This window comes from Ascaphus truei, chromosome 1, assembly GCF_040206685.1.
Source record: "Ascaphus truei isolate aAscTru1 chromosome 1, aAscTru1.hap1, whole genome shotgun sequence".
NCBI classification, from domain to species: Eukaryota; Metazoa; Chordata; class Amphibia; order Anura; family Ascaphidae; genus Ascaphus; species Ascaphus truei.
Window position 1 is genome coordinate 350021257 of NC_134483.1, and position 26471 is coordinate 350047727.

At 43.5% G+C, this 26471-nt stretch overlaps 1 protein-coding gene across 3 annotated transcripts in view; it reads right to left on the reverse strand.

The window, feature by feature from the left end:
* NFKB1 (nuclear factor kappa B subunit 1) overlaps window positions 1-26471 on the reverse strand; it is a 133491-nt gene that overhangs the window by 33517 nt on the left and 73503 nt on the right. For all 3 annotated transcript variants that reach the window (XM_075609067.1, XM_075609075.1, XM_075609057.1), the window contains 7 exons: window positions 22696-22844; window positions 20505-20659; window positions 14099-14257; window positions 13190-13294; window positions 11325-11416; window positions 8688-8826; window positions 2353-2487 (listed from right to left, as the gene is read on the reverse strand). In XM_075609067.1, the coding sequence (XP_075465182.1) occupies window positions 2353-2487; window positions 8688-8826; window positions 11325-11416; window positions 13190-13294; window positions 14099-14257; window positions 20505-20659; window positions 22696-22844 (934 nt within the window). The remainder of the gene's footprint in view (window positions 1-2352; window positions 2488-8687; window positions 8827-11324; window positions 11417-13189; window positions 13295-14098; window positions 14258-20504; window positions 20660-22695; window positions 22845-26471) is intronic.

Genomic DNA, 26471 nt, shown 5'->3' on the forward strand with positions numbered 1-26471 from the left:
GTCAGTGTGCGGGGAGGGGTGGGTGAGTCAGTCAGTGTGCGGGGAGGGGTGGGTCAGTCAGTCAGTGTGTGGGGAGGTGTGGGTGGGTCAGTCAGTCAGTGTGTGGGGAGGTGTGGGTGGGTCAGTCAGTCAGTGTGCGGGGAGGGGTGGGTCAGTCAGTCAGTGCGCTTCAGTCAGTCAGTGTGCGGGGAGGTGTGGGTGGGTCAGTCAGTCAGTGTGCAGGGAGGTGTGGGTGGGTCAGTCAGTCAGTGTGCGGGGAGGTGTGGGTGGGTCAGTCAGTCAGTGTGCGGGGAGGTGTGGGTGGGTCAGTCAGTGTGTGGGGGGGGGGGTGTGGGTGGGTCAGTCAGTGTGTGGGGGGGGTGGGTCAGTCAGTGTGTGGGGGGGGGGTGGGTCAGTCTGTGTGTGTGTGGGGGGGGGTGGGTCAGTCTGTGTGTGTGTGGGGGGGGGGGTGGGTCAGTCAGTGTGTGTGTGGGGGGGGGTCAGCCAGTGTGTTTCAGTCAGTGTGTGGGGGGTGGGGGGGGTGGGTCAGTCAGTGTGTGGGGGGGGGTGGGGGGGTCAGTCAGTGTGTGGGGGGGGTGGGTGGGTCAGTGTGTGTGGGGGGGGGGTGGGGGGGCGGGGGGTGGGTCAGCCAGTGTGTGGGTTGAGTCAGTGTGTGGGGGGGGTGGGTGGGTGAGTCAGTGTGTGGGGGGGGGGTGGGTCAGTCAGTGTGTGTGGGGGGGGGGGGTCAGTCAGTGTGTGTGGGGGGGGGGGTCAGTCAGTGTGTGGGGGGGGGTGGGTGGGTCAGTCAGTGTGTGGGGGGGGGGTGGGTGGGTCAGTCAGTGTGTGGGGGGGTGGGTGGGTCAGTCAGTGTGTGGGGGGGGTGGGTGGGTCAGTCAGTGTGTGGGGGGGGGGTGGGTGGGTCAGTGTGTGTGGGGGGCGGGGGTGGGGGGGTTCAGTGTGTGGGGGGGGTGGGTGAGTCAGTGTGTGGGGGTGGGTGGGTGGGTGAGTCAGTGTGTGGGTTGAGTCAGTGTGTGGGGGGGGGGTGGGTGGGTCAGTCAGTGTGTGGGGGGGGTGGGGGGTGTCAGTCAGTGTGTGGGGGGGGTCAGTCAGTGGGTGGGGTCAGTCAGTGTGTGGGGGGGGGGTCAGTCAGTGTGTGGGGGTGTGTGTCAGTGTGTGTGTGTGTCAGTCAGTGTGTATGTATGTGTGTGTGTGTGTGTGTGTGTGTGTGTGTATGTGAGTCAGTGTGTGTGTATGTGAGTCAGTATGTGTGTATGTGTCAGTGTGTATGTATGTGTGTGTGTGTGTCCTGCCCCCCTCTCTCCTGACTCTCCCCAGCACACTTGTCCTCCCCCCAGCACACTTGTCCTCCCCCCAGCACACTTGTCCTTTCCCTGCACCCAGACCCTTTCAGCAGTCCGCCCCCCCGCCCCCCCCCCCCATTCCTACCAGATCGCGGCACAGAGGAGATGGAGGCAGTGTCGGCGGGGGGAGAGGGAGAAGCGCGTCATCGTCAGCTGGAGCCGACTCGGAGGCTTCTGATGGTGCTGTGGGGGACGTGGGGGACGCAGCGCACGCATCACCCCCCTCCTCCCCCCCCGTTACCGGAGCAGTTCTATGCCTCGGCCGGGGCATGCACCGGGAGGAGAGGCCGCAGGAGATCAGTGCCTGCATAGAGCCCCGGGGAGCAGTGTGGGCTTCAGTGTCCCTGTGAGGAGAGTCATGGCGTCTCGCTATCGCCGCCGCCGCCGCATCTGATTTGTGGAGCGGGTGTGATGTCAGTGTTGGGGTCGGGCTGAGCCAGAACACAGCCCGGCCTCAACTGCCAGCACTGACGTCACATCCGTTTCATTTCTGTCTCCACAATTCTTTTTTGCCCCATCACGAATGAGGTGCCACTAAGGAAGTTTCACTTCAAAAACAAAAACCCTTTGGGCACAACATAGTCACTATATCATTGGGCCCCTGGAGTGCCAGACTCGATGACGTGGTGAGTACGTCTAGGGGTACACAAAGGGTTAAAAATTGGGAACCCGATCCTCAATATCGAAATGAAATAGTTTGCATATTTAATTCTTATGCTTGCTTCTTCACTATGTACCTGGATGGCGCTATATAAATAAAGATATACATAGATAGACTATAGCACTAGTGTGAAAATGACAAACAACCAGCATGTCCTCTCATGCTTGTGTCTTTTCTGACTAACCACTTCTAAATCCAGGAAAATGAAACCCTTCAGTGCTGGAGAGACCCGCAAAGCACCGTGAAGCAATGCCAAAAAGCCCCTCTCTCAAAAATGGTATAAGAAGATTTGATAGAGCTTAGGACAAAAGTAAAATTTAAGACCCCCAAAAAACCTTTTGGTTAACGTACCTCCTCCAGCTCCAGCACCACCGGCACCACTTCCATATATGCCACCTCCTCCAGACCCGGCTCCACTTCCACCACCATAGCCATCAGAGAAATTAGGCATGAGCTTCTGGCGTTTCCGCTGTACTTCCTCTTTGTCTAGATAGGGCAAATGCATTGGTTAGTATTCCTTTCTCATTAGGTAGGCGGAACCTACTCAGTGTCAGATTTCCCAGTAGGCCCGGGCCTAGGGCTTAAAAATGTTGGGACGGCAATAATTTCTGCGACCATATGCTTTTGCTGCGCTCTCGGGGCTATCGGACCTAATGGGAAGGTACTAGCCTGTCTCGCCGTCTCCTTTCTGCCGCCCTCCTGCTCCTTTGGCATCCCAGCGTCACGAACGTGGCGTCACACGGCATCTCATTGCCATGACAACGTGAGGTCCCAACGTCAACCGATGTCGCGTTTCCATGACAACGCGCCGCCGTGCGACATCACGTTTCTGCCGTGCGCGGCGTCTTTTGACGCTGGGATGCCAAAGGAGCAGGAGGGTGGCAGAAAGGAAGCGGCCACACAGGCAAGAACCGAGGGGTGGCGGATTATGAAATCCGCCGCTGGACCTACTTGCTGAAGACATCTTGGAGTTTTTGATGTTAGCACTGTTCAAGCCACAGTAATGATGATATTCTTGATATAAATCTAGTCAAATCATATAAATGCTTTATTTCAGCAGAACGTGTAGATTATAATTGTATCTATTGTTTAATGTTATTAACTTTAATATTACAGACATTTCAGTCCAAATGCTAAAAAATGCATGAAAAAAAAAATAAAGACTAATGAATATGAACTTGTATAAATCCTTCATTCGATATCTTAACTACACAGTCTATATATCATTATGTTCACCAACCTTAAAGTTACCAGAGCATCTACTCCTATTATTTGTTCAAAACTGCTTTAGCATTATAAAGCAATGAAAAATCTGACAGACACACGGTAAAAAATGCTTTCCTGAGTTTAAAAAGCTTAAAATGTTATCAAATAAGATATTTTATTAACGCATATACAGTGTTTTGTAAAACTAGGATTAACTATGCTCTTATTTCAGTGGTGTTCGCCTATCTCCGAAGTTGTGAAACGGTATGACTTTAGGCTCGCCCTCAGCAGCGGCAGTGATATTAAATGTCCAAGGGGACTAACACTCTACCTCAGACAATTTAGAGGATTTTGTGGGGGCAAACCCCATGCAAGATTGAAATCCCAACACCCCTTTCCAAGTGCAGGTGAGGCTAAGTCTAGTCAAGCTACACATGACCTGAGCAACCTCCCCAATTTTAGTCCCCCTCCATGTTGCTGCGATAGAGAGACTTATAAGTAGGGTGACCAGATGTCCCGGTTTAGCTTGGACAGTCCTGGTTTTTAGCCGTTTTAGCCGTTTGACTTTTTTGGCCATTGTCCCGTTTTTTCGAATGCGCGATTAGCGCTTGCCAGCCGTTTTTCTGTAAATTTGGGATCGCCAAGTGCCGATCTCGCATGCGCAGCCGGCAAGCGGTCATCGTACATGTTCAGTTGCCGCTCGCGCATGCTCGACATTTGTCCCGGTTCTTGCCGGCACAAATATGGTTACCCTATTTATAAGCCACAGGTGAAATAAATAGACAACTAGCGATTCTAGGATTACACAGAGGGAATCCCTGACCCAAATCTAAAAGGCCGATGTCCTCCTCTTAAGTTTCAAAAAGATCCCTCTGTAACCGTCCAAACGTTTAGTGTTTTTCAACAGGGGTTCCTGGGATCCTTTGTGTTCCCTGGGCATCCCCAATGGGTTCCCTGCAATTTTCAGGTCATTTAAAAATTGTACCAAATACAGAAGAATTTACAATGCATCTGATCTCAGATAGAGTATTAGAGAGGGTTGGGGTTTTGCAGAATTTTGCAATATACAGCTCAACCCCGTTATAACGCGGTCCTTGGGGTCCACAGCCCCTAGACCGCGTTATATCTGGGATCGTGTTAAAATTTCACCGGCAGTCATATTTTTTTTAAACCTCCATTTTGCCGCGCGAGGACCTTAAAGGCATCTCTCTCCTCACTTTATAGAAGCTTTCCTTTTCTAGACGTCGGTGACATCACACAGTCAGTGTGGTGTAGGGGTAAGGTTTGTTTAACTAGCATACGAAAGGTCCTGGGTTCTATTCCTGTATGATATGGTATAATTAAAAATTTAAATAATGATTTATAAATTATTATTTTATTTTTTATTATATTGTATAATTTATAAATGAACTAGCTGATATACCCGGCGCTGCCCGGGATTTAATGTTGTGGCTCCCCCTCTCTATCTCCCTTCCACTGTCTCCCCCCTCTCTTTCTCCCCCGTTCACAGCAATACGTCCCCCCCCCCCCTCAAAGCTCCGTTACCCCCCCTGTTCACAGCTCTGGTCCCCCCCCCCCTGTTGCCAGCTGTGATTCCCCCTGTGTATTTGTCAGCTGACCTGACTGAGAGGGGAAGTGTGTGAGTCAGGACTTTGACTGAGTGGGTGGGTGACTGACTGACTGGGTGGGTGACTTACTTTGATCCTCCTGGCCCTGATATCTCTGTGGCATCTGCCTGGGGCAGGCGGTGGGGTCGGGAAGTTGGCAGGGGGGGCAAGAGTGACAGGCTGGGGCAGGAGGTCCGCGCCGCGCTTCCCCTCTGTTCCTCTTTGGGAGTGAGGGGGGAGGAGCGTGGAGTTGGTGGCTGGTTTAGGAGGGCCGCACCACGCTTCCCCTCCATTCCTCGTTGGGAGAGAGGGGGGAGGAGCCGGAAGTTGGCGGCTGGGGCAGGAGGGCCGCGCCGCGCTTCCCCTCCATTTCTCGTTGGGAGCGAGGGGGGGGGGAGCCTGAAGTTGGCGGCTGGGGCAGGAGGGCCGCGCCGCACTTCCCTCCGTCCGGGAGCCAGTTGGGAGCGATGGGGGAGGAGCCTGAAGTTGGCGGCTGGGGCAGGAGGGCCGCGCCGCGCTTCCCCTCCGTCCGGGAGCCGGTTGGGAGTGAGGGGGGAGGAGCCTGAAGTTGGCGGCTGGGGCAGGAGGCCCGCGCCGCGCTTCCCCTCCGTCCGTGAGCCGGTGCAGGGCAGCGCACGTGACGGTGAGTGTGATGGGGGGGGGGGCGGCGGGGAGATGAGCTGGGTGAAGAGGACAGAGAGAGAGTGTGTGTGTGTCAGTCAGTCAGTCAGTCGGGTGAGGCTGAGGAGGAAGAGAGTGGCAGTTGGGTGATGTCATAGAGCCATCAATCTGATTGGCCAGAGGCTGAGGACCAATCAGATTCGCCGCATCTAGCACCAACCATACAAATTTCACATTTATATATTAAGATAATAAAGAATAATAAATAATAATAATATATAATAATAATAATAATTATTAATTAAGTATTAAGTATCAATACTGAATACGTATTAATAATTATTATTAATGATTAATGATTAAATAATAAATGAATAATAATTAATAATAATTATTAAGTAATAATTATTAATTGATTATTTATTAATACTTATTATTAATTGATTATTAATAAATAATAAGTATTCATTATTATTGATTATTAATAAAAAATAAAATAATCATTTATTAATCATTATTTACATTTTTAATTATACCATATCATACAGGAATAGAACCAAGGAACTTTCATATGCTAGTTAAGCAAACCTTACCCCTACACCACACAGAAATTAACTTGACAGTGAACAGTGTACACTCTCCTCACCGAGGATAAATGTATTTCTAGGGTATGTTTTTTTTGTCACACCCAGCCTATGGTGTAGAGATAAAAGGTATGGCATTGAAAGGTCCTGAGTTCAATCCCTGCATGTGTCTCATACAAAATGTACTAATGTTCATTTTGTATGTCCCCGTTAGTCAATAAAGCATTTAATTGAATGTTTAAAAAATAAAAAAAAAAGACTGCACATGACAGCTGGAGAGAGGAGAGCACGTGGAGTGAGGAGAGAGATGCCGGTAAGGTTCTTGCGCGGCAAAATAGAGGTTTAAAATTCGGGAGCCATGCTCAGACCGCGTTATAAGCGGATTCGCATGCTAACGGATCGCGCTATAACGGGGTTGAGCTGTAGTTATAAGGTCCTTAACCAAAAGAAAAGTTGCAAACCACTGGTTTAGAGGAAGGTAGTAGGTGTAGATGAAGCACAGCCGAGGAAATCCTTTACCCAGTATCCAGGTAGGAAAAAAGATAGGCCACCCCAAACTAACAAAAAGGGGTTAATTTATTGCAAGACGAACATACAGTGAAAAAAGGGACTGATAGAACGCACCTACGCGTTTCGTACAAGAAGTACTTTATCAAGGTCAAGGTCTTGATAAAGTACTTCTTGTACGAAACGCGTCGGTGCGTTCTATCAGTCCCTTTTTTCACTGTATGTTCGTCTTGCAATAAATTAACCCCTTTTTGTTAGTTTGGAGTGGCCTATCTTTTTTCCTACCTGGATACTGGATAAAGGATTTCCTCGGCTGTGCTTCATCTACACCTACTACCTTCCTGAATCTACTACGGACGGATCGCACGCAAATGATGTTCAGAGTGCCCCTGGAGTAACGCAGGTAAAGAGCCGCAGTGCTTCAATATTTCCTGGTTACCACGGACATTGTCCTTTATAGCTGGTTGGGATTTTATTATAGTGTACGCAGTTGTGGTTGTCAGGCAGACTCCACTCATCACTATTCCCTTCCGGTTTCCTCAGTATTAGTGGGGGCACTCCATCGTTACATGGACTACCTAATATGGCATTATGATGTTCTCAATGGTTGCTTATCGAATTGGTCATAACTGCTGAGCACCAGAGCTACCACGTTTCCACTGATTTAGAGGATGCTGGTAAAGAGGACCCCTCAAATGATGTAACTTACATTATGCAGAAACCAGCGTCACTTTTAGGTCAGTAGCTGTTACATCATGCAGCACTCAAGGGATAAATGTTTAAACACCAAAATGAGGTTGGAAATATTAAACGCAGTTTTATGTCATACAATCATTCAAACACAAAGGAAAAAAGGCCACTCCAGGACTTCAAAAAACAACCTGGGCTCAGGTTGAACCGTAGCTGACGGTCACATAGAAGATAAACAAAAACTTGAGCAGTAGGTCTAAAATAAAATAAACTCGACTGCTAAACAAAATAGAAAAGTAAACAAAACAGTGCTCTAGTTTTATTTCTTTTCATTAGCTATACATACGTAATAGCACTGAGTATGACATTTTAGTTTGGTGTCTTCCCTTCAGTGTCAGAGCAATGAGAAGACCAGTGTTTCTCTGAGAAAGTAAAAATGTGAAGCAATGAAAGAACCCGATTGATTGCGGCTCATGGCCCCAGAAAGTCGCGCGCTGCCTATCACTTAGAATTGTATTCATTTCTACCACCCCATCACGTTGTTTTTTCTAAAATAAATCCTGTCTCTGAATTTTTTTTTAAACATACTCCAAAAAGATTAACAGATGTATTTAATTAAGGCAGATCAATCACGAAGATTTGTTCTGTTAAGCATATTACAGTACGTACATTAGTCAACTTTACGTATTAGAGATATTTGCAATACCGTTAAAACAGTCACTCCCCTGCTGTGGTTGTGTTTTTTTTAAAGTGAAGCTTCTTTGCTGACGCGTAGAGGGTTTTCATGGGAAAAAATGCATTGCCTTGTAACGAAAAAACGTAACAAAAGTGACGTCATGCTACTAATGGGCGCGCATCCGTTGCGCGCAGGCGCAGAAGAGGAGCTTGCATGCCCCACTATGCATGCGCAGTACCGCACTTGTCCACCTCCAAGTACATTGGCACTCCCCCCTCTTACAGCACGCATGCGCACTAACGGCCGCAGGCCTCTGTGCATGGCCGCATGCCTCTGTGAATGGCCGCAGGCCTCTGCGCATGCGCGCCACCAAAGACAGGACTGACCAAGGGGGAGGAGAGGAGCCGGGAACACCGGGCAGGGAGAGAGTGGAAAAGCCGCGTCCCCCGAGATCCCGGTGCTGAAACAGACAAAGTCACACATACACTCAGTCAGTCACACACACACACACACACGCATGCAGAGTCACACACACGCATGCAGAGTCACACACACGCATGCAGAGTCACACACACACACGCAGAGTCACACACACACACGCAGAGTCACACACGCATGCAGTCACACACACACACACAGTCACACACGCACACACACAAACACGCAGAGTCACACACAAACGCACGCACAGAGTCGCAAGTTTCACTTAAAATGCACGTGCTCGGCACACACACCCTTTTTTCTGATAGCAGAAACTTTGTAAAATAAGTACATTACCAATTTTTAGTTTCTTACCTTTTATTTCTGGATAATAAAGAAAAGGTTTGGGTTCACTCGTTTCGTAATCCGATTTCCTCCGAAGCTGAACAAACACGGACGCTGGCTTCGTAATGTTTACATCCCTGTACTTGGGGGTTTTAAAGACGATGGCAAACTTAAAGAGAGAAATAAAACACATGGGGGGATTATAGATGTATTACATGCTTAAATATAAGAAATAAACAGCCATTATTTTTATGACTACATATGTAGTATACATATGTAGTCCTTTAAAAAGTTTTATATTACATTCCTCGTGCAAAGTGGAGAATTCTGACGGGTCAAAAGAATTACACCCTGATTTACACAAGAAGTTGATATAATTGCCGTTGTGGTCTAGTGCAACGGTGCGCAAAGTGGGGGGCGACCCCTCAAGGGGGGGGGGGGGCGGGAGATTTCTCTGGGGGGATGCGGGCAGTTGCAGATGTCCCGCGCTCTTCCCCAGGCATTTAATTTAATGCCGGGGATCGCGTGAGGCCTCTGTAACTGTTAACTTACAGGGATGCAGCAGCTCTGTGACGCGTCGCCATGGCGTGGGACAGTGCAAGAGGCAGGTCGGCAGCTGTGGAGATGCCGGATGGCAACAAGAGGCCTGCCCAACGCCGGCCGCCCCCGCCCCCCCTCCCCCCCGCAGCCAAAAGCAGCACAGTGAGGAGACCCGCATGTAGGTGCTGAAATAGCCGAATGCGGCTCGGGAGCCGCAGGTTTCCTACCCATAGGCTACAGCATGTTTCATGGATACATTAAACTTGTCGCCCCACTTTTAGTATCAAACAGGTTCTAGAATGTTCAAATCATGCATAATTAATGCTGTCGTCATTCAGTTTATCTTTTTATTGCAAATGAAAACATGCCTCAAAGTTTATTTCTAAAATGAGATCCTGGTTTATAATAAGAAGCTGTTCAGTAATTCAGTAGTTCAGTAAGTTCAGTGTTACTATAATTCTTACGTTTCAATTTCCGGTCTTCCCTTTCTGAAATTCCATGCATGAGAGATTACTACTGCACAAGAGACAGGTTTTACAAAACCTATTAAGGTATAATAAAAATAATAGCCCTATTACTTCACCTCGATGTTTAGCAAGTCAAACTGTGTAGCAGAAAGTCATACTTCCCAAAAGCTCTCTCAGTAATGCTCTGCAATCAACCACCCAAGTGTACATCTGGGTTGCCCCAAAGGCGGACAGCCTGATAGGGCTCATCAAGAGCTGCTCCCCCCTGCACAGGACCAGCGTGCTAAGGGTTAATATTTGCTTCTACTTTGTGGAACGTCAACCCCACCCACTGGAATGTTAATGAGCCAAGAGGACACAAAAATGTTTTTGTTCACAGCTTCATTGAAAATCAACCACCCTAGTGTACATCTGTGTTGCCCCAAAGGCGGACAGCCTTTGGCACAGCCAAAGGGTGTGAACCGTTTGCTGCGGTTCGCTGCTGTTTGGGGATGTTAAAGCTGCTCTATTTCAAATCGGAAAATCACAAGCCCTTTATCCCCTGTACCCAATTTTCCAACTCTATCTGTCCATGAAATGTCTGTGAATTGACTGTATAACCTCTGTTCTTTTAATGTAACCATGTATTTGTATAACTCTGTGCCCTGGACATACTTGAAAACGAGAGGTAACTCTCAATGTATTACTTCCTGTCGGGCCTGATGGGAAGGCACTTACACGTGGAGGCAGCCTCCATGCTGCTGCCCTCCTTCTCCTTCGCAGTGTCCAATGACGCCTCGGACACCACCAACGTGACGTGACACTGTGTCTTATTGCCATGGCAACGTGACGTCAAATAACGTCATGATGTCACGTTACCATGGCAACGCAACGCAGTGATTCGGAAGGAGGAGGGCGGCATCAAGGAGGCGGCCACCACATGTAAGTGCCATGGGGCGCTAGATCTTGAAATCCGCTGCTGCAAAGACCCCCAAATGCTTATATATTGTTATATAGTCCATAAGCTTTTGCTTGACCTTGGAGCTTGCGAAAGAGCTCCCACCCAATTCCGGTGACCCGTTACCCACAACAAGATATACATAATGGAACTACAAGGCTGCAGCCTTTATTAAATACGTAACTTTAGCTCGAGAGGACAGAGGACTGGAAATACATCATGAGGGGTCTGGTGTAAGAAAGCCTTTGAAGCAAGCACAGATTCTATCCACCTAACTCTGCTATCTTGCAAGTAGGCTTTTTTCTGGGATAAGGGATTTAAACATCTTTGTGGTACTGCGCAATGGCTGTGTGTTCTCTTCATCTTCTTTAGGACTATCAAGGCACCACTGGTATTCGTTGTGGGACTGTGATCCATTGTGAAAGACTGATACACAAACCATTGGACTATACAGTATCAATTGGTATTTTATTCCATTTCCTACTAGCGCCAGGGATTGCATTTTATTTTTCATATTTGTTTAAACTTATGCATAGGAGAGCATTTGAGTGAGTTCCCCAAGGCTGCTGTCTTATGAGATTTCTGCACTTAGGAATCACTTTAATTAATATCAAGTTTGGTATTATCTCAACCATTGAGCACATTTTGAAATAGTATAGCGCTTGTTTTATGCACATTAGTTAGTTGTTTTAGTCACATCAATATATCAACACAAATACATACCTGCCGGTGAACATCTGTAGGTGAAAAATCACCTAACCCTTCCCAGAACCCTCCGTTCTCATCCTCTTCGTAGAAACGGATTTGAATATCATCTGCAACAGAAAAGTGGGAGAGTTATGGTTTTTGGGCTGGCATTTGAAGGTTACCATTTAAAACAGCTTATTGTTTTGTTTAAGGTTCACCTCTCACATATAAAAAACAAGGAACATGCCACCTTAGTCCCTTTGTAATAATAATTCTTTTATATATATATATACACACACACACACACACACACACACACACACACACATATATACACACATATATATATATATATACACACATAAAGACAGGGTTGCAGACCTGTCTAAGACATGCAAATGAACATACAGTAATATTTACAGTTGCTATATATATATATATATACACACACACACGCACGCACGCACGCACGCACACACACACACACACACACACACACACACACACACACACACACACACATCTGAAATCCAGTAACTGACAGACAGTGGTAGAATTAAAGTGCCGCCGGATATTTAAAGAGAGAAGGAGAGGAAGCGTGTAGAAATATCTGTTCCCTACAGTTGATTACAAGTGCTTCAGTGGCCATTTGAGCTCGGCCATACTCTGGAACGCAGAAAAAGTTAAAGAAAGTACTTTTTTTTGCGTCAATTTCACAGGAAGAATCTGTAGAAAGAAAAAAATTCCAAGCTCCACAGCTGGACTGTTGTGCTAGATCAGGGGTGTATCCCTCCCCCTGCCTCTTACCTGCTCTCCGGCATCTCATCTCTGCGGCGTCATGACATCACGTTGTCATGGCAACGTGACGTCGCTTTGTCATGGCGCTGCATTGTCATGGTGACGTATCGTCAGGAGAAGCCAGAGAGAAGGTAAGAGATACATTCAGAGGCCCTGCGCTCTCCCCGGCAATCAGTTTAAATGTTGTGGGGAAGAGCACGGGGCCTCTGTAAGCGAGGCTCCCCCGTTAGAAAATTTGACGCCCCCCAGTTTACGCACTCCTGTGCTAGATACCGGTTTAATGCAGTGCTGGAGTATGTATGTATGTATATCTTTAGTTATATAGCACCTACAGTGTACAAAGTGCTTTACAAAAGAGACAATGCAGTGCAGGGAATTATAACACAATAAGTGCAACAAAGAAATTCAGACAATAGGAAAGGAAATGCCCAAGAGAGTTTACAATCTAAGTGTATGTACAGTATGAGAATGATGAGTGACAAGTGGCACAAAATGTAGCAACACCTCACAATACATCCCCTGCTTACTCTTTTTTTAGTTTAAAAATACTCATCATTTGTGGGATGTAAAATTGTGTACAATGGTCACAATAACCCCTCCTCCATCAAACACAGATTTGGGTTCAAGAATGAACGAAGTAGCAGCTGACCGTGTATTCAATATGCCTGCATACAAGGTGCTTTGCAATACTGTGTACTGAAGTATCTATCTAATCCATTACAAAGGGACACTACATAGCATATTCAGAGTGAGCAGGCAGTACCTCCAGCACTGTATGCGAGGATACAAGTCAGAACATTCTTTCAGAACCTCTTCAGCCTACATCTTTGTCGCCCCAAAGGCAGACGTCTGAAAGGGTTCCCCAAGAGCTTTTCCCCCCTCTGCACAGAACCAGCGTGCTAAGGGTTAATATCTGCGATTGCTTGCCATGTATTTCATCATCCCCACCCTCTGCTATTGTTATTGCTCTGGACTAAAGGACCGGCATGTGAGTTAATTCAGAACCTCTTAAGCCTACATCTGCTTCATCCCAAAGATGGCAGCTGAAGGGCCGCCAAAGAAGAAGAACAAGAGGTAGCCTCAAAGCCTAAAGCTGCACGTACCTTTCTGAACTTTATCGCAGAGAAGGTAGATCTCTTCCCCTCCTGTCACGCAGCCTGCAGTCCTGTCCATTCGCACAATCTTTAGATTAGATGCGTTGGGTGCTTCTGCCATTGGAGAGTGACAAAGAAAGGTCATCGTTTTCCCTTCACAAAACCCACGCCTGGGGTTTGCAAGGTTTATGACAATACTGAGATTTTGCCAACTGTTTCAGACCTGACCGAGCTATTAACACTTGCAATGCCGAAAGATTGGCGGCACCCGACCTGCCGGTCTTACGGGATTGCAACCACGTGACTGCTTGGGTAGTGTTCACGTGGTCAGGCCCCCAGTGACGTGGCCAGAAGTGGAGTGCCCTTCACTTCCAATTCATCAGATCTCCTGCTAGAAGATCATGTTCTCTGACGTGGCCCTATAGAGTGCCGGCCCTTGTGACGATTAGGGTCAATGGCCCTAAAGGTCAATGGAATTTTAGATTTAAAAAGCACAATGGATGAACAAACATACAAGTATTATTTAGCACACATACTTGATTGAAATGACTTCTAAGCCCTTCTTATTTAGTTGACGTCAAATAACCTTATTGGAGAAGCTTGTAATAAGACAAGTTGACATGTCAGCATTTTTAAAATACAAATTAAAATAAAGAAGCAGCTAGTAAAAAAATAATGTTTGTAATTTGCTTTAAAGGACCTCCTCTATTTGGAGGGGGGGGGGGGGGTTGACTATAAAGGAGCCCTTGAATAGTTAGACATTTGCAAAGGCAAGGAAATAGTTTCATTGTTTTTGTCAGTCTTATGAATATTTCTACATGTGAATAAACCCTTAACTAGCAAAATACCACTAAACATACTAAGCAAAACTTCTCCCCGGTCTATATAACCTGCCTTGGAATAAGGAGAAATACTCACTACTGTCATAGATGGGCACCGATATCACCGGCTCAAGACGTCTGGTGAAGCTGCCGTTGCTGTCTGGCAGGAAAGCGGTGAACATGAGTCGCACCACGCTGAGGTCTATGTCCTTGGATTGCTGAAGCGCCACCTGGCGAATGATGTCTCTTTCCCGCTCTGAAACCCAAAAGCCACAACATTTAACAGGACGTATTCACATAACCAGGGCCGGCTGGATGGCGGAGCCATCGGTGCCACTGCACCAAACCCCTGTGTTCTTCTCCACAACATTTCAACTGATTGCAGAGGGAGATCGCAGAAGCCTCTGTAAGCTGCGGCACCTCCTCTGCTCCTCACCCCCGGGATCTCCTCCTTGTGATGACGCGTTGCCATGACAACGCGACGTAGCTGGAGGAGATGCCGGTGAAGGTAGGAAGCCCCACGCTCTCCCCCCGGCAACGAGCCCCGCCAAATGCTCATCCGGCCCTAAACATAACCAATTGTTCATTAACAACCACATATGAAGGCTCTCTAAGGTGTACTACTACATCATATTTAAAAAAAAAATTGTAATGCTAGCCCCTCTGGCAGCAAAGGGGTACCAAAAAGTCACTATTATCTGCAACACGCAGAATATGGCTTTAAAACAATGCAGCTGTAGTTGGTGCTAAACAAAACGAGTCAATCCTATGCTAGCTCAATTCACCAAAAATATGTATAAGATGTTTCTGGCAAGCAGATGAATAAAAAAAAATGAAAATACATTTAGCTCATTCTGGATGAGGAACAGACTTCTTGTTTGCTCAAATCCCAACCTGTTGCCACTTTTGCACCAATTGCTCCTATAACTTTTTCGTTGCCAAAGTGGCTTCTGTATTGCGTTGTAGACCCTTTTGGCAGTGAAAGGGTTCAGCTCAAAAAACACTTGTTTTAAACCAGAATGGGCAAAGTGCTGCATTATATTACATTTTTTTTTTAAAACTTAATGTTTTATTAAAGTTTTCATAAATTTTGTTGGGAGTACAGATAAAAACAAAGGGAAGGGGGATATAATTATGAATCAAAGGTAAAAATAATATTACATTTGTATTCAATCAGTATGCACAATACATCCCACATTTTTTACTCTAAGTCCCTCGTCAGCCATAGATTAAATTATCTTTAATTTATAGAATCTGGTCTGAAGGATGAGTGCTACATAAAAATATTTGTATAAATGTGTTATCACATTTATATACAAATAGCATATACTCACACATGCAGCAACCTTAATTCTATGGCTTTTTATAAGTTAACATGGAAACACTATGTTCAAATGCATCTTTTAGGTTACAAACATATGAATACTGTACATTGTAAACAGATAGCATAATGGCACACAAATTTCACTTTAAACTTCCCACCTTTGTGCTAGATGATGGATTTAATTTAGGCTGAGGTTGTTAATTCATCCACAAATAACTGAAATAATGTCCCTTTTGACAATCATGTATACATATACAGTATATGGTATTATTATACCCTTTTTAGGTAGTTATCCTTAAAAAACTAGTCGCTGTGTGCTGGTTATTTAACCAATGATTTAACCAATGATTATACACCTATATTTTTAGAATGACAAAAACGGCTGGATAATTTTCCAGTGTAGCAGGTGACCACCCGGTTGAAACATGGAAAAATTGAACTTTTGCTGAATTTTCTCTTTAAACATTTGCTTAAGCGAACTTCACCCATTTTTTGATGATAATGAAGATGAATATGCTGTTAGTGATGGTGTGTGCAGAATACAGTGGCCAGAAAAAGTTTGTGAACCCCAGTGATAATTACGGAAATCCCATAGTCTTTCCATGATAACCTTCTTGAATCAAAACCAGTCTTTTCTTAAAAATCCAATAGGGTTTATATTAACCAAATCCATGTAGTTTGAAACAAAATTATATACTGTATGAATTACACAAACAATGAGTAATTAAAAGTCAGGGTATGTGAAAAAGTAAATAAGTGAAACCCTGGTTTTATCAGTGAAATGAAAGGGATATAATTAAAATCAGGTGCTTAAATAATTAGGTAGATCTTCAGGTGTGTTTGGGAGTTTCCACCCTATAGAAAGATCAGAAATGTTGTTTGGTCTTCACCAGGTGTGTGCAAACACGTCATGCCACGTTCGAATGAAATCTGAGGCCCTCAGAAAAGCAGTTAATGATGCTCATCAGTCTAGAAAGGGTTAAAAAAACAATTTCTTGGGATTTGGGGCTCCACCAATTCACTGTCAGACAAATGAAGAAATACTAGGAGACAAAGGCACCCTATGGACAGCACTCGTTGTGTATGATGATGTATTGGTGAGTAACTTAAAAGTATAATACTTTATTAATACTAATTAAAATAGATGTCAAAAACGTTGAAACCAAAAACAACTGACAATGGTGACAAAACACACAAGACAGACAAAAATCCACAATACTAAAACCGAAACCTAGGGGGAGGGAGAGGATCTAACCAATCTGCTAAATAGCAGAGAGAAGCTCACATAAACACAATGATTAACCCCCTAGTCCAGCAATGATAGAGTTAAAAAGCCTGTAAAGTAGATACAGGTAACGGTGGACTGACCATGCACATGTATATACTTAAATGCTATACAGAGTATATAACAGTTGAATGAGAACCCACTAGTGCTTAGATTCGTACAGCCATAAAAAGTAACAATGGTCTGATGTGTCTGATACTGCGGGACCCCTAAATGGAAGGTCCAGCATGCCAGAATAAGCCTAACACTACACAAATTCAAATAGTTGTCAAAATTGTCGTGAATAGTATGCACAAGAGCTCACAAAGTGTGATACCTAGCTCTGGGGCACGGATCTAGTCCGTATCCAGTTATAGCCCCCTAGTTCAAATGTGCCACTATAGCAAGCTTACTCAAAGGCATCAGACATGCAGTAGTGAGAAAACAAACACAGGTGGCAGAGGGGAGGAAGGGGTTAATCCAATGCAGCGATTGTAATCAGCAGTTACAAAGAAATACTCAGGGCAGAATGATGGTGCATACACAGTACCCTTTTCAAATGTACCGAGCCATCGTCATGGCTCACGAAACAAAGTAACGCTGCAAATAGTTAGATGCTGTTAATCCAGCATGTAAAAGCATGTAAAAGCATCGTTACATTTACAATCTAGCAATTAAGCATACATAATGTCCCTTCACGCATGAACCGGCACTTAGCAGTGCCTCTCACCCTCTGACCGGCATGTAAGCGTCATGACGTCATGACGTCAGTCCTGTAGCCGCCTCCCACCTGACGCACGTTTCGCTGGGGCGCTTTTTCAAAGGTGGAAAAAGCGCCCCAGCGAAACGTGCGTCAGGTGGGAGGCGGCTACAGGACTGACGTCATGACGCTTACATGCCGGTCAGAGGGTAAGATGCTTTTACATGCTTTTACATGCTGGATTAACAGCATCTAACTATTTGCAGCGTTACTTTGTTTTGTGAGCCATGACGATGGCTCGGTACATTTGAAAAGGGTACTGTGTATGCACCATCATTCTGCCCTGAGTATTTCTTTGTAACTGCTGATTACAATCGCTGCATTGGATTAACCCCTTCCTCCCCTCTGCCACCTGTGTTTGTTTTCTCACTACTACATGTCTGATGCCTTTGAGTAAGCTTGCTATAGTGGCACATTTGAACTAGGGGGCTGTAACTGGATACGGACTAGATCCGTGCCCCAGAGCTAGGTATCACACTTTGTGAGCTCTTGTGCATACTATTCACGACAATTTTGACAACTATTTGAATTTGTGTAGTGTTAGGCTTATTCTGGTATGCTGGACCTTCCATTTAGGGGTCCCGCAATATCAGACACATCAGACCATTGTTACTTTTTATGGCTGTACGAATCTAAGCACTAGTGAGTTCTCATTCAACTGTTATATACTCTGTATAGCATTTAAGTATATACATGTGCATGGTCAGTCCACCGTTACCTGTATCTACTTTACAGGCTTTTTAACTCTATCATTGCTGGAATAGGGGGTTAATCATTGTGTTTATGTGAGCTTCTCTCTGCTATTTAGCAGATTGGTTAGATCCTCTCCCTCCCCCTAGGTTTCAGTTTTAGTATTGTGGATTTTTGTCTGTCTTGTGTGTTTTGTCACCATTGTCAGTTGTTTTTTGGTTTCAATGTTTTTGACATCTATTTTAATTAGTATTAATAAAGTATTATACTTTTAAGTTACTCACCAATACATCATCATACACAACGAGTGCTGTCCATAGGGTGTCTTTGTCTCCTAGTATTAATTCAGTTCCCCCCCTTTTGCCCCGTTGTTGACTTTACTCTACTACATAATACAGGCTGATGCGAGGGTCTCCATCCCCTTCCCCCTTCCCTTACTTTTGTAGACAAATGAAGAAAGTTCAAGACCACAGTCACTCTACCTAGGGGCGGTCGTCCTAACAAAATCTCTCCAATAACAAACCGGCAAATCATCCAGGAAGTTACAAAGAACCCCAGAGTAACATCCAAGGATATGCAGGCCACTCTCGCCTTGGCTAATGTGAGTGTTCATGACTCACCTATCAGAAAAAGACTGAACAAAAATGCTGTACATGGAAGGATAGCCAGGAGGAAACCACTGCTATCTAAAAAGAATATTACTGCCCGTCTGAAGTTCGCCAAAGAGCACATAGATGATCCACAACACTTCTGGGACAATGTTTTCTGGACAGATGAGTCAAAGGTAGACCTTTTTGGCCTCAATGAGAAACGGTATGTTTGGCAAAAAACAAACTGCGTTCGAACAGAAGAACCTCATCTTAACCGTCAAACATGGTGGTGGAAGTGAGATGATTTGGGGCTGCTTTGCTGCCTAAGGACGTGGACAGCTTGCCATCCTTGACACAACCATTAATTCAGCATTATATCAGAAGATTCTAGAGGAGAATGTCAGGCTATCTGTCCGTGAGCTGAAGCTGAAACGACAGTGAGTCATGGAGCAAGACACTGATCCTAAACATACAAGCAGATCTATAAAAGGATGCCTGCAGAAGAAATTCCGGTTTTAGAATGGCCTAGTCAAAGTCCAGACCTAAACCCCATCAAAATGTTGTGGCAGGACCTGAAGCGAGCTGTCCATGCAAGAAAGCCCTCAAATGTCACTGAGTTTAAGCAGTTCTGTTAGGAGGAATGGGCCAAAATTCCTCAAAACCTATGTAAGAGACTGACTAACAGTTACAGAAAACGCTTAGTTGAAGTCATTGCTGCTCAAGTACTGAATCTAAAGGTTCACATACTATTCCACACATGGATATTAAATGTTGAATCATCCGTTGATAAAAAAAATGTTGAAAAAATATCATGTTTTTGTGTCATTTGTTCGATCAGGTTAACATTTTCTATTATTAGGACTTAAATTAAGATCTAATAACGGTTTAGGTTTGAAATATGCGAAATGTGAAAATCCTAAAGGGTTTACAAACTTTCTCGCCACTGTAAATATCTCATGTAGGGGAGGAAAAGGATCACATCTAATTTCTTGAATGTGGCATTGTCCAGGAGCAACATATAGTTGGATGAGCAAGCGAACGAAGTGAAGACGTCTACTAGACTTTGTGACCTCTTTGGTTGTATGTTTGTGTTTTTGTTAGTATATTCTCTCTCAACAGGCCAAACACCTTGGCCGATTCTGATGACAATTTGTGGATACCTTTCTACTGCTATCCTAACTTAGATCTGCCAGATGTTTCAACCGAATCAGTGCAGCCTCCATCTTTTTTGGGATTAAAAATAAATAAATAAAATAGACCGGATTCTTGATACAAAACATTAAATGTATTATTTTGCAACTTGTACTAAATTTGCAGACAATTTGTGCAAACCATTTCAGAGAAATGAAATATTAAAAATGAAAATGAATTTGGTAACCACGGTAACATCACCACTGTACATTCTAATAGGAACATCAATGTAGATGTACTTACATGATCCGACTCTAGGAGTAGGTTTTTGGATATGTATATATAGTATGTATACATTTTTAACTTCGGCCATTTTAATTCCCCCTTTTTTAAATGATTGTTATCAATGCAGACACTGACTACAGCTGCTGCAAGCACGTATATATACTTTTTTGTTTGAACCTTCAATCAAAAAGCTTAATGAAAATTGTTCTTTTTTTAAGTGTAAAACATCACAGGCCTAATATTTTGCCACTGTAAAAAAGTTAATTTGCAAATGTATTCTCAAATTCAGCCATCTGTCGAACTTTTGGCTCCAAAAAGTTTGTTCAAAATCTTTGTGCGTTTATCGAACTTTATAAAAGTTAGAACAAAACAATGGCAAAGTGAATGTCAGCAAGTGGGCACATGTGTGGGACTGCATACAGTATTGTGACCAGTGTTTAAAATACACAATTCACTCACCACTTAATTGCCGGTCTCCTGAATATGAATAGTTGAGCTCAGGATGCACCAACATTCCTGCATTATATCCCCTCTTAAAGGCTTCGATCATGCGTGACTCCAGAATGTCAAACACTTTCTTCTTTGTGACGTGCAGTATTCCCAGGTTAGCAAACCTAAGAAGTGTTCAGCACAGGAGAATTACAATACAGTCTGCGTGCTGTAATCACAAACTTTTGATGTCTGCTCAGATGACATACGGATTTGCAAAGTGTTATATCAATTTTACAGTCTGATATTTTCCTACAAAAAGAATTGAGTTTAAAAACAGTCTGGGTTTAAAAAAATGGTGTGAAAGGAAATTCCCAGTAATGCCAGGTGATCCATATCTCCAGTCCGCTAACAGTTAGGGCAGCTCATTTCCTTCCTAAAGAGAGTTTTGATGTTTCTTCTAATATTGTTTCTCTAAATTATCATTTGCCACCCACTTATCTCAAAGGCTATATAAATAGGGTCAATAGTAGAATCATTTATTTCATAAATATTTTCGGCCTCAACATGCTACACATATAAGTCATAAACACAACACAGTTTCAAATATGTTTTGGATCCAAGCAGGGGACACTTGATTCAAGCTTCTACATTGCTTCAATCATTCTGCACCTCGCCCATTCGTATGGTAAAACACTAGAGATTAAGAAAATGTAAAGCACCAAACCGCATATGTAACTCCCCCCCCCCCTCTTTTTTTTCCAGGATGGGAGCCAGGGGCCCTTGGAGCTGAGTTTTCAGTTAATGGAACCCCCCCTGTTCCTGAGATACTTACTGGTAAAGGTACTGTTTTTTGGCACTAGGATTTAACTCTCCATCGTGACGCTGGCCAATGGGAAGAGTTGCAGCTTCCTATTGGCCCAGTGTGATGCAGGAGTTTCTCTGACATATGCCCTTCAAACATTTGTGCATAACAATTTTAGTACTGCAGTACAGGGGACTATGGCAGTTCTATGTCATAAGACTGTGCAGTGTCGAAAGATACCTTATGGCCCTTTCACAGAGGATATCTTATGGAGTAGCACTGCTTACAAATTATGACCTGTGTTTTCTCTACTGATGGGATTTTTCTTGTCTTTATTTTAAAGAAATAAAGAAGAAGACTATTCAAGCAACTGAGCAAACATGATATCAATCAACAATGAGGATGGTTTGTCGTGGTACAGGATGGTGATGGATTAAAGTAGATCATCAGGCCTCGGACTACGCCACCTTGGTTACTAAGGGTATTCTAAAGTTGTTAAATGTTTATTTCATGTTTTATTATATATTCCAGGTTGGTTTTGGTTATCCTGCCAATGTATATAGTGGCCGTTATAAACATAGACACATAGGCCTAATGCCACTCTGGGATACGTGATAACAATTGGCGTTATCTTTTGGTGTTAGCCCCATATCGCATAGTGGAGTTTAGTGAATAGCACGTGAACAATTTAGTACCAAATACTAATAGGCATGCTCATGTACCATGGCGACTTTAAAAATATTGTTAACATATCTCCACAGTAAAAAAAAACATTTTCACTACTTTACCTCTGGCAATATGGCTTTAGTGAATAGACCAATAAATAAAATTGTAATTAAACACTGATAACGTCATTGTTTTCATTTATCGATCCATAGCGAATCTAAAAGTGTAAGTTACTTCCATTTTAGGAGGCCATGCCACTTCCTAGTTAGTTCAATAAGAAGGCCATTCCACTTCCTAGTTAGTTCAATAAGGAGAGTATGCCACTTCCTAGTTAGTTTAATAAGGAGAGTATGCTACTTCCTAGTTAGTTCAATAAGGAGAGTATGCCAGTTCCTAGTTAGTTCAATCAGGAGAGTATGCCAGTTCCTAGTTAGTTCAATATGAATTCTTATTTTGATCATTTTTGCATTATTGGTGCGTTCTACGCTAATAGAATCAACATGAAAACCTTTATAGGTTTAACACAAAGAGCTGGGATTGTAGAGAATACCGGTTACCTAGAGTGGGAAGTGCCGTTTCAATATGTAAATACTTTACAGTATGTCTATATTCGAAGAACCTATGCACCGACATTTATTAGTTCCTTCCTGATTTTACCTGCCTCTTTTGTTACCCCTTTGCTCCTGGAATGGTCTGCAACGCTTTACAGATATGAAGTTTTTAGACAATATTGTTCCAGCGTGTACTCACCCCACAATCATATCTTTAGGTCCCACACTGATAGCACAGATCCCCTCCTCACAGTGTTTTCCCACCAGACTGTGGGCGTGCAAGTGAACGTCTTTCCCATTAGTTACCAGCTGCACGATGATCTTTGCGTGACCAACATAGTTGTGGATCTGTGTGTTTTAAGGCAGAACAAAAGCATAATTAATATATTCTAGGTATTGAAAATGTACCAGAGCACATTGGTGTCGGTGCAAACAGAGATAGGGGTCATTTTAGGGCTGCAATAAGCTTTCTGGAAATTACCATATGATGAAAATTTGTAGACCTGACCTTGTAATCACCATATATTTATATAATTTATTTTTAAATAGTGCTGCTAGTGTACCCCATGCTATACATAGTGGAAATGACATATGCAATAAATCCCTGAATTAATGAGCTTGCAGTCTATTTGAGTTCAGAGGTAAAGGGGTACTGTATATGTAATTTGTGTAATTTGTGTAGCAGATAAAGTGTCTCCTGACACAATGCACCATCTTTTGGTGCACGCTTGCATCACATGTAGAAAACGTTAGCATACAGCGTAAACAGAAAAAAAAAAAGAGACAAAAACCAAGGTAAAAAAATGATACATGTAATGGCTAACTACCTCTCAGGGACCTTCTTCATGCTCGTTTACAAAAGAAACTAAAACAGCTTGGCATATTTATACAAGACTTGTATCATAGTACGACTGGATATACAGAAATGAGTGTGATGCAAATGGTGAGTGTCCCATAACATTGCAAACAAAAGGAAATGTAAGTGGGTCAAGAATTGGAGGAAGGTGTGAGGTGTTCGGGCTCTTGGTAGAGAGCAGGAAGTCTGTACAATGTATTGGGATGCCTCATTACATACAGTAGCACATTTGCATTGAAGTAAAGAAAGTTAGTTTGTTTTATGTATCTATACAGAATAATTAACTCCTTACCCCATTTAACTTCTGTATTTAATATATCTAATATTTGTATACGTATATATCCCCCTGTGTTTCGCTCTCTGTGTTCTGAAATGTTGTCTTTAACAATTGTTACTTTCATGTGGTTGATATTATGATTAGGGTTACATAAGGGTTCCCTCACAGGTGGATCTGCTTTTTGTGTGACTGATGTGGTGATGTACTGTACAGTAGATTCATTCTTTTACCTCCTTTTCATTTTGTTTCACCTATCCAGCACTAGGCCAGTTTGTGCATGTTATCAGGTATAGAACGTTTGATGAAGCACAGGTGAAGAAGTGTAGAATTGTAGCCTCTTTATATTCCAATGTCAGGTAGAAACATTCAAGGATAGACATTTTTGGTACATGCATAACAATGAAGTACTGTAAGATCACGGAGACATACAAAGAACATGGTGCATACATTACAAGTCCACATTTAAAATAAGTGGAAAGCTGTTACTGGAAAAAATGACAGGTTTTTTTTCTAGCTTTTAGGCCAATATGATTTGGTGACAATAAAATAATGGCAGTTGCTCATTAATACTACACTTAACATCTGCACAGACTAATCCCCACACTCAAATTAAACATCATGGGAATTCCCACACAGTCATTTTAAAACAAGTTTCTGATTCAAGGCACACAGTGTTTGTTACAATTACACTGCATTAGGCACTGGTCCCGATCTGGGGTTTATTATACTCCAACTGGATCCCCAATGCGCCATTTAATTGTTTATTTTAAAGCCCAGTATTTTATTGTTTGCTCATTAATAAACTATTTTTAACTCACACACTTATCATCCCAGATAGTGAGAGAGTGCTATTTAAATTGGGGTTATTTTTCTTTAGTTGCTGTCTGATTCAAGGTATCAATATCAAACCTACTGGACTTTAGTCATAGGGAATCCAAGTAAATAAAGTCTAAATTCACTTCTATGCCTTACTAACTCCTGTCGAATTACACATAAGAAGGTCAGTTTAATCACTTTTTATCCGTTTATCAAACTTCAACAATCATACATTTGTGTAGCTGATTTCAGGGCCCATTAAAATGACTAACATCATCTAATGACTACTGAGAAGAATGCGATGTGTGATTAGGGCTCCTTCCACAAAAAAATGACATTTTCTACATATTTTAGATGTTGCTCTAAATATTTTCTTTACGTTTCTTTATTCACCTGCTTTGAGGATCCTCACAGCCCTGGTTATAAACTATGAACTATAAAAAAAAAAGGGGGGGGGGAGCTTCACTAAGGGCTGATGTGGGGTATCTCTACCCCATTTAAGTCGGAGAACTCTTTTCTTAGGTCACTTTTTTTAATGATTATGAAGCATGGGGTCATCGGAGCTGAACAGCGTTAATTTCAGCCCCATCCGAAGGTGCTGCCAGTTACTTCCTGGTTCTTAAAACTGCTGCGGCACGTTGACCAATAGGAAGCTGCCGCGGATGACGTTGTGGCTTCCTATTGGATCGCTTGCCACAGTAAATGTAAAGCTCTATTTTGTTTCCCCTGCAGGGGACGGTAAAGGGGGCACCTTCAGAGGTACAGTACGTACCCCCTGCTTCCCAGCTATGTAAAACAATTAGGTGGAACTACACCTTTAAGAATCCTTAATTAGTAAATATGCCTGGTTTTGGAGCACTGCCAATGCAGCTCTTCTTCCTTCGAATGGAAAGTGCACTAACCGGTCTACAGTCTGATTTAATGTGGAATTCCCCAGATGACTGCTATTCCACAACACCATTTTAACTGGATATTTCTAGTGTACGTAACATGTCATTTTTTAACTTTTCTAGTGAATGAACCACCAATATGTAGAACTTATCAAAATTCCTGACATTTTCTCAGGGGATAAAAGGTCACTCACACTCCAACACAGCACACTATATCATTGTCTTACTATTGTCAAAAGCCTCTCTGATGCAAAACTGCAGCAGGAAACCACCAGGTACATGAAATGTAATGGGACTTTTTCTGGTGCAGTTTTGCAGTGATTTTAATAAAAACACCCATGTGTAGTTATTATATATATATATATATGCAAATACAACTGTATGCTCATCTGCATGTCTTAGGCAGGTCTGCAACCCCGCCTTTCCCCATTATCACCCAGCATACATCACTTCCACTGCAGCAAGGGATTCTGGGAAATGACATGCAAATGAGCACACAGTGTCACTTTTTGCCTCAAAAACCATTTTTAACATGGTTCCCTATAGGCTTAAGCTTGCTGCATGGTCACAGCTTTGAGCACAGCCAGGGTTAAGGTGCATACCCAGAAAACCACCCACAGACAGCTGTTTCGACCTTGATGGGTCTCATCAGTGATGGGGTTGATTTTAACTGGATATGCATAAGCGGCTATGGGATAGGCTATACCATAATACTGAGTTAAGTTATGGTGAGTAAAAAAGTGACAAAAACCCTCCACAGGAAAGCAAATATGCAAATATAACTGTATGCTCATCTGCATGTCTTAGGCAGGTCTGCAACCCCGCCTTTCCCCATTATCACCCAGCATACAGCACTTCCACTGCAGCAAGGGATTCTGGGAAATGACATGCAAATGAGCACACAGTGTCACTTTTTGCCTCAAAAACCATTTTTAACATGGTTCCCTATAGGCTTAAGCTTGCTGCATGGTCACAGCTTTGAGCACAGCCAGGGTTAAGGTGCATACATGTATACCTCTGTACCTCTATACATGTAGAGGTATCAGTACCGTGTTAGCCGAGCTTCAATAATCAAAAAATAAATAGATGATACCGTTCTGTGGCTAACGAAATGCTTTTATTTGTTCGAGCTTTCG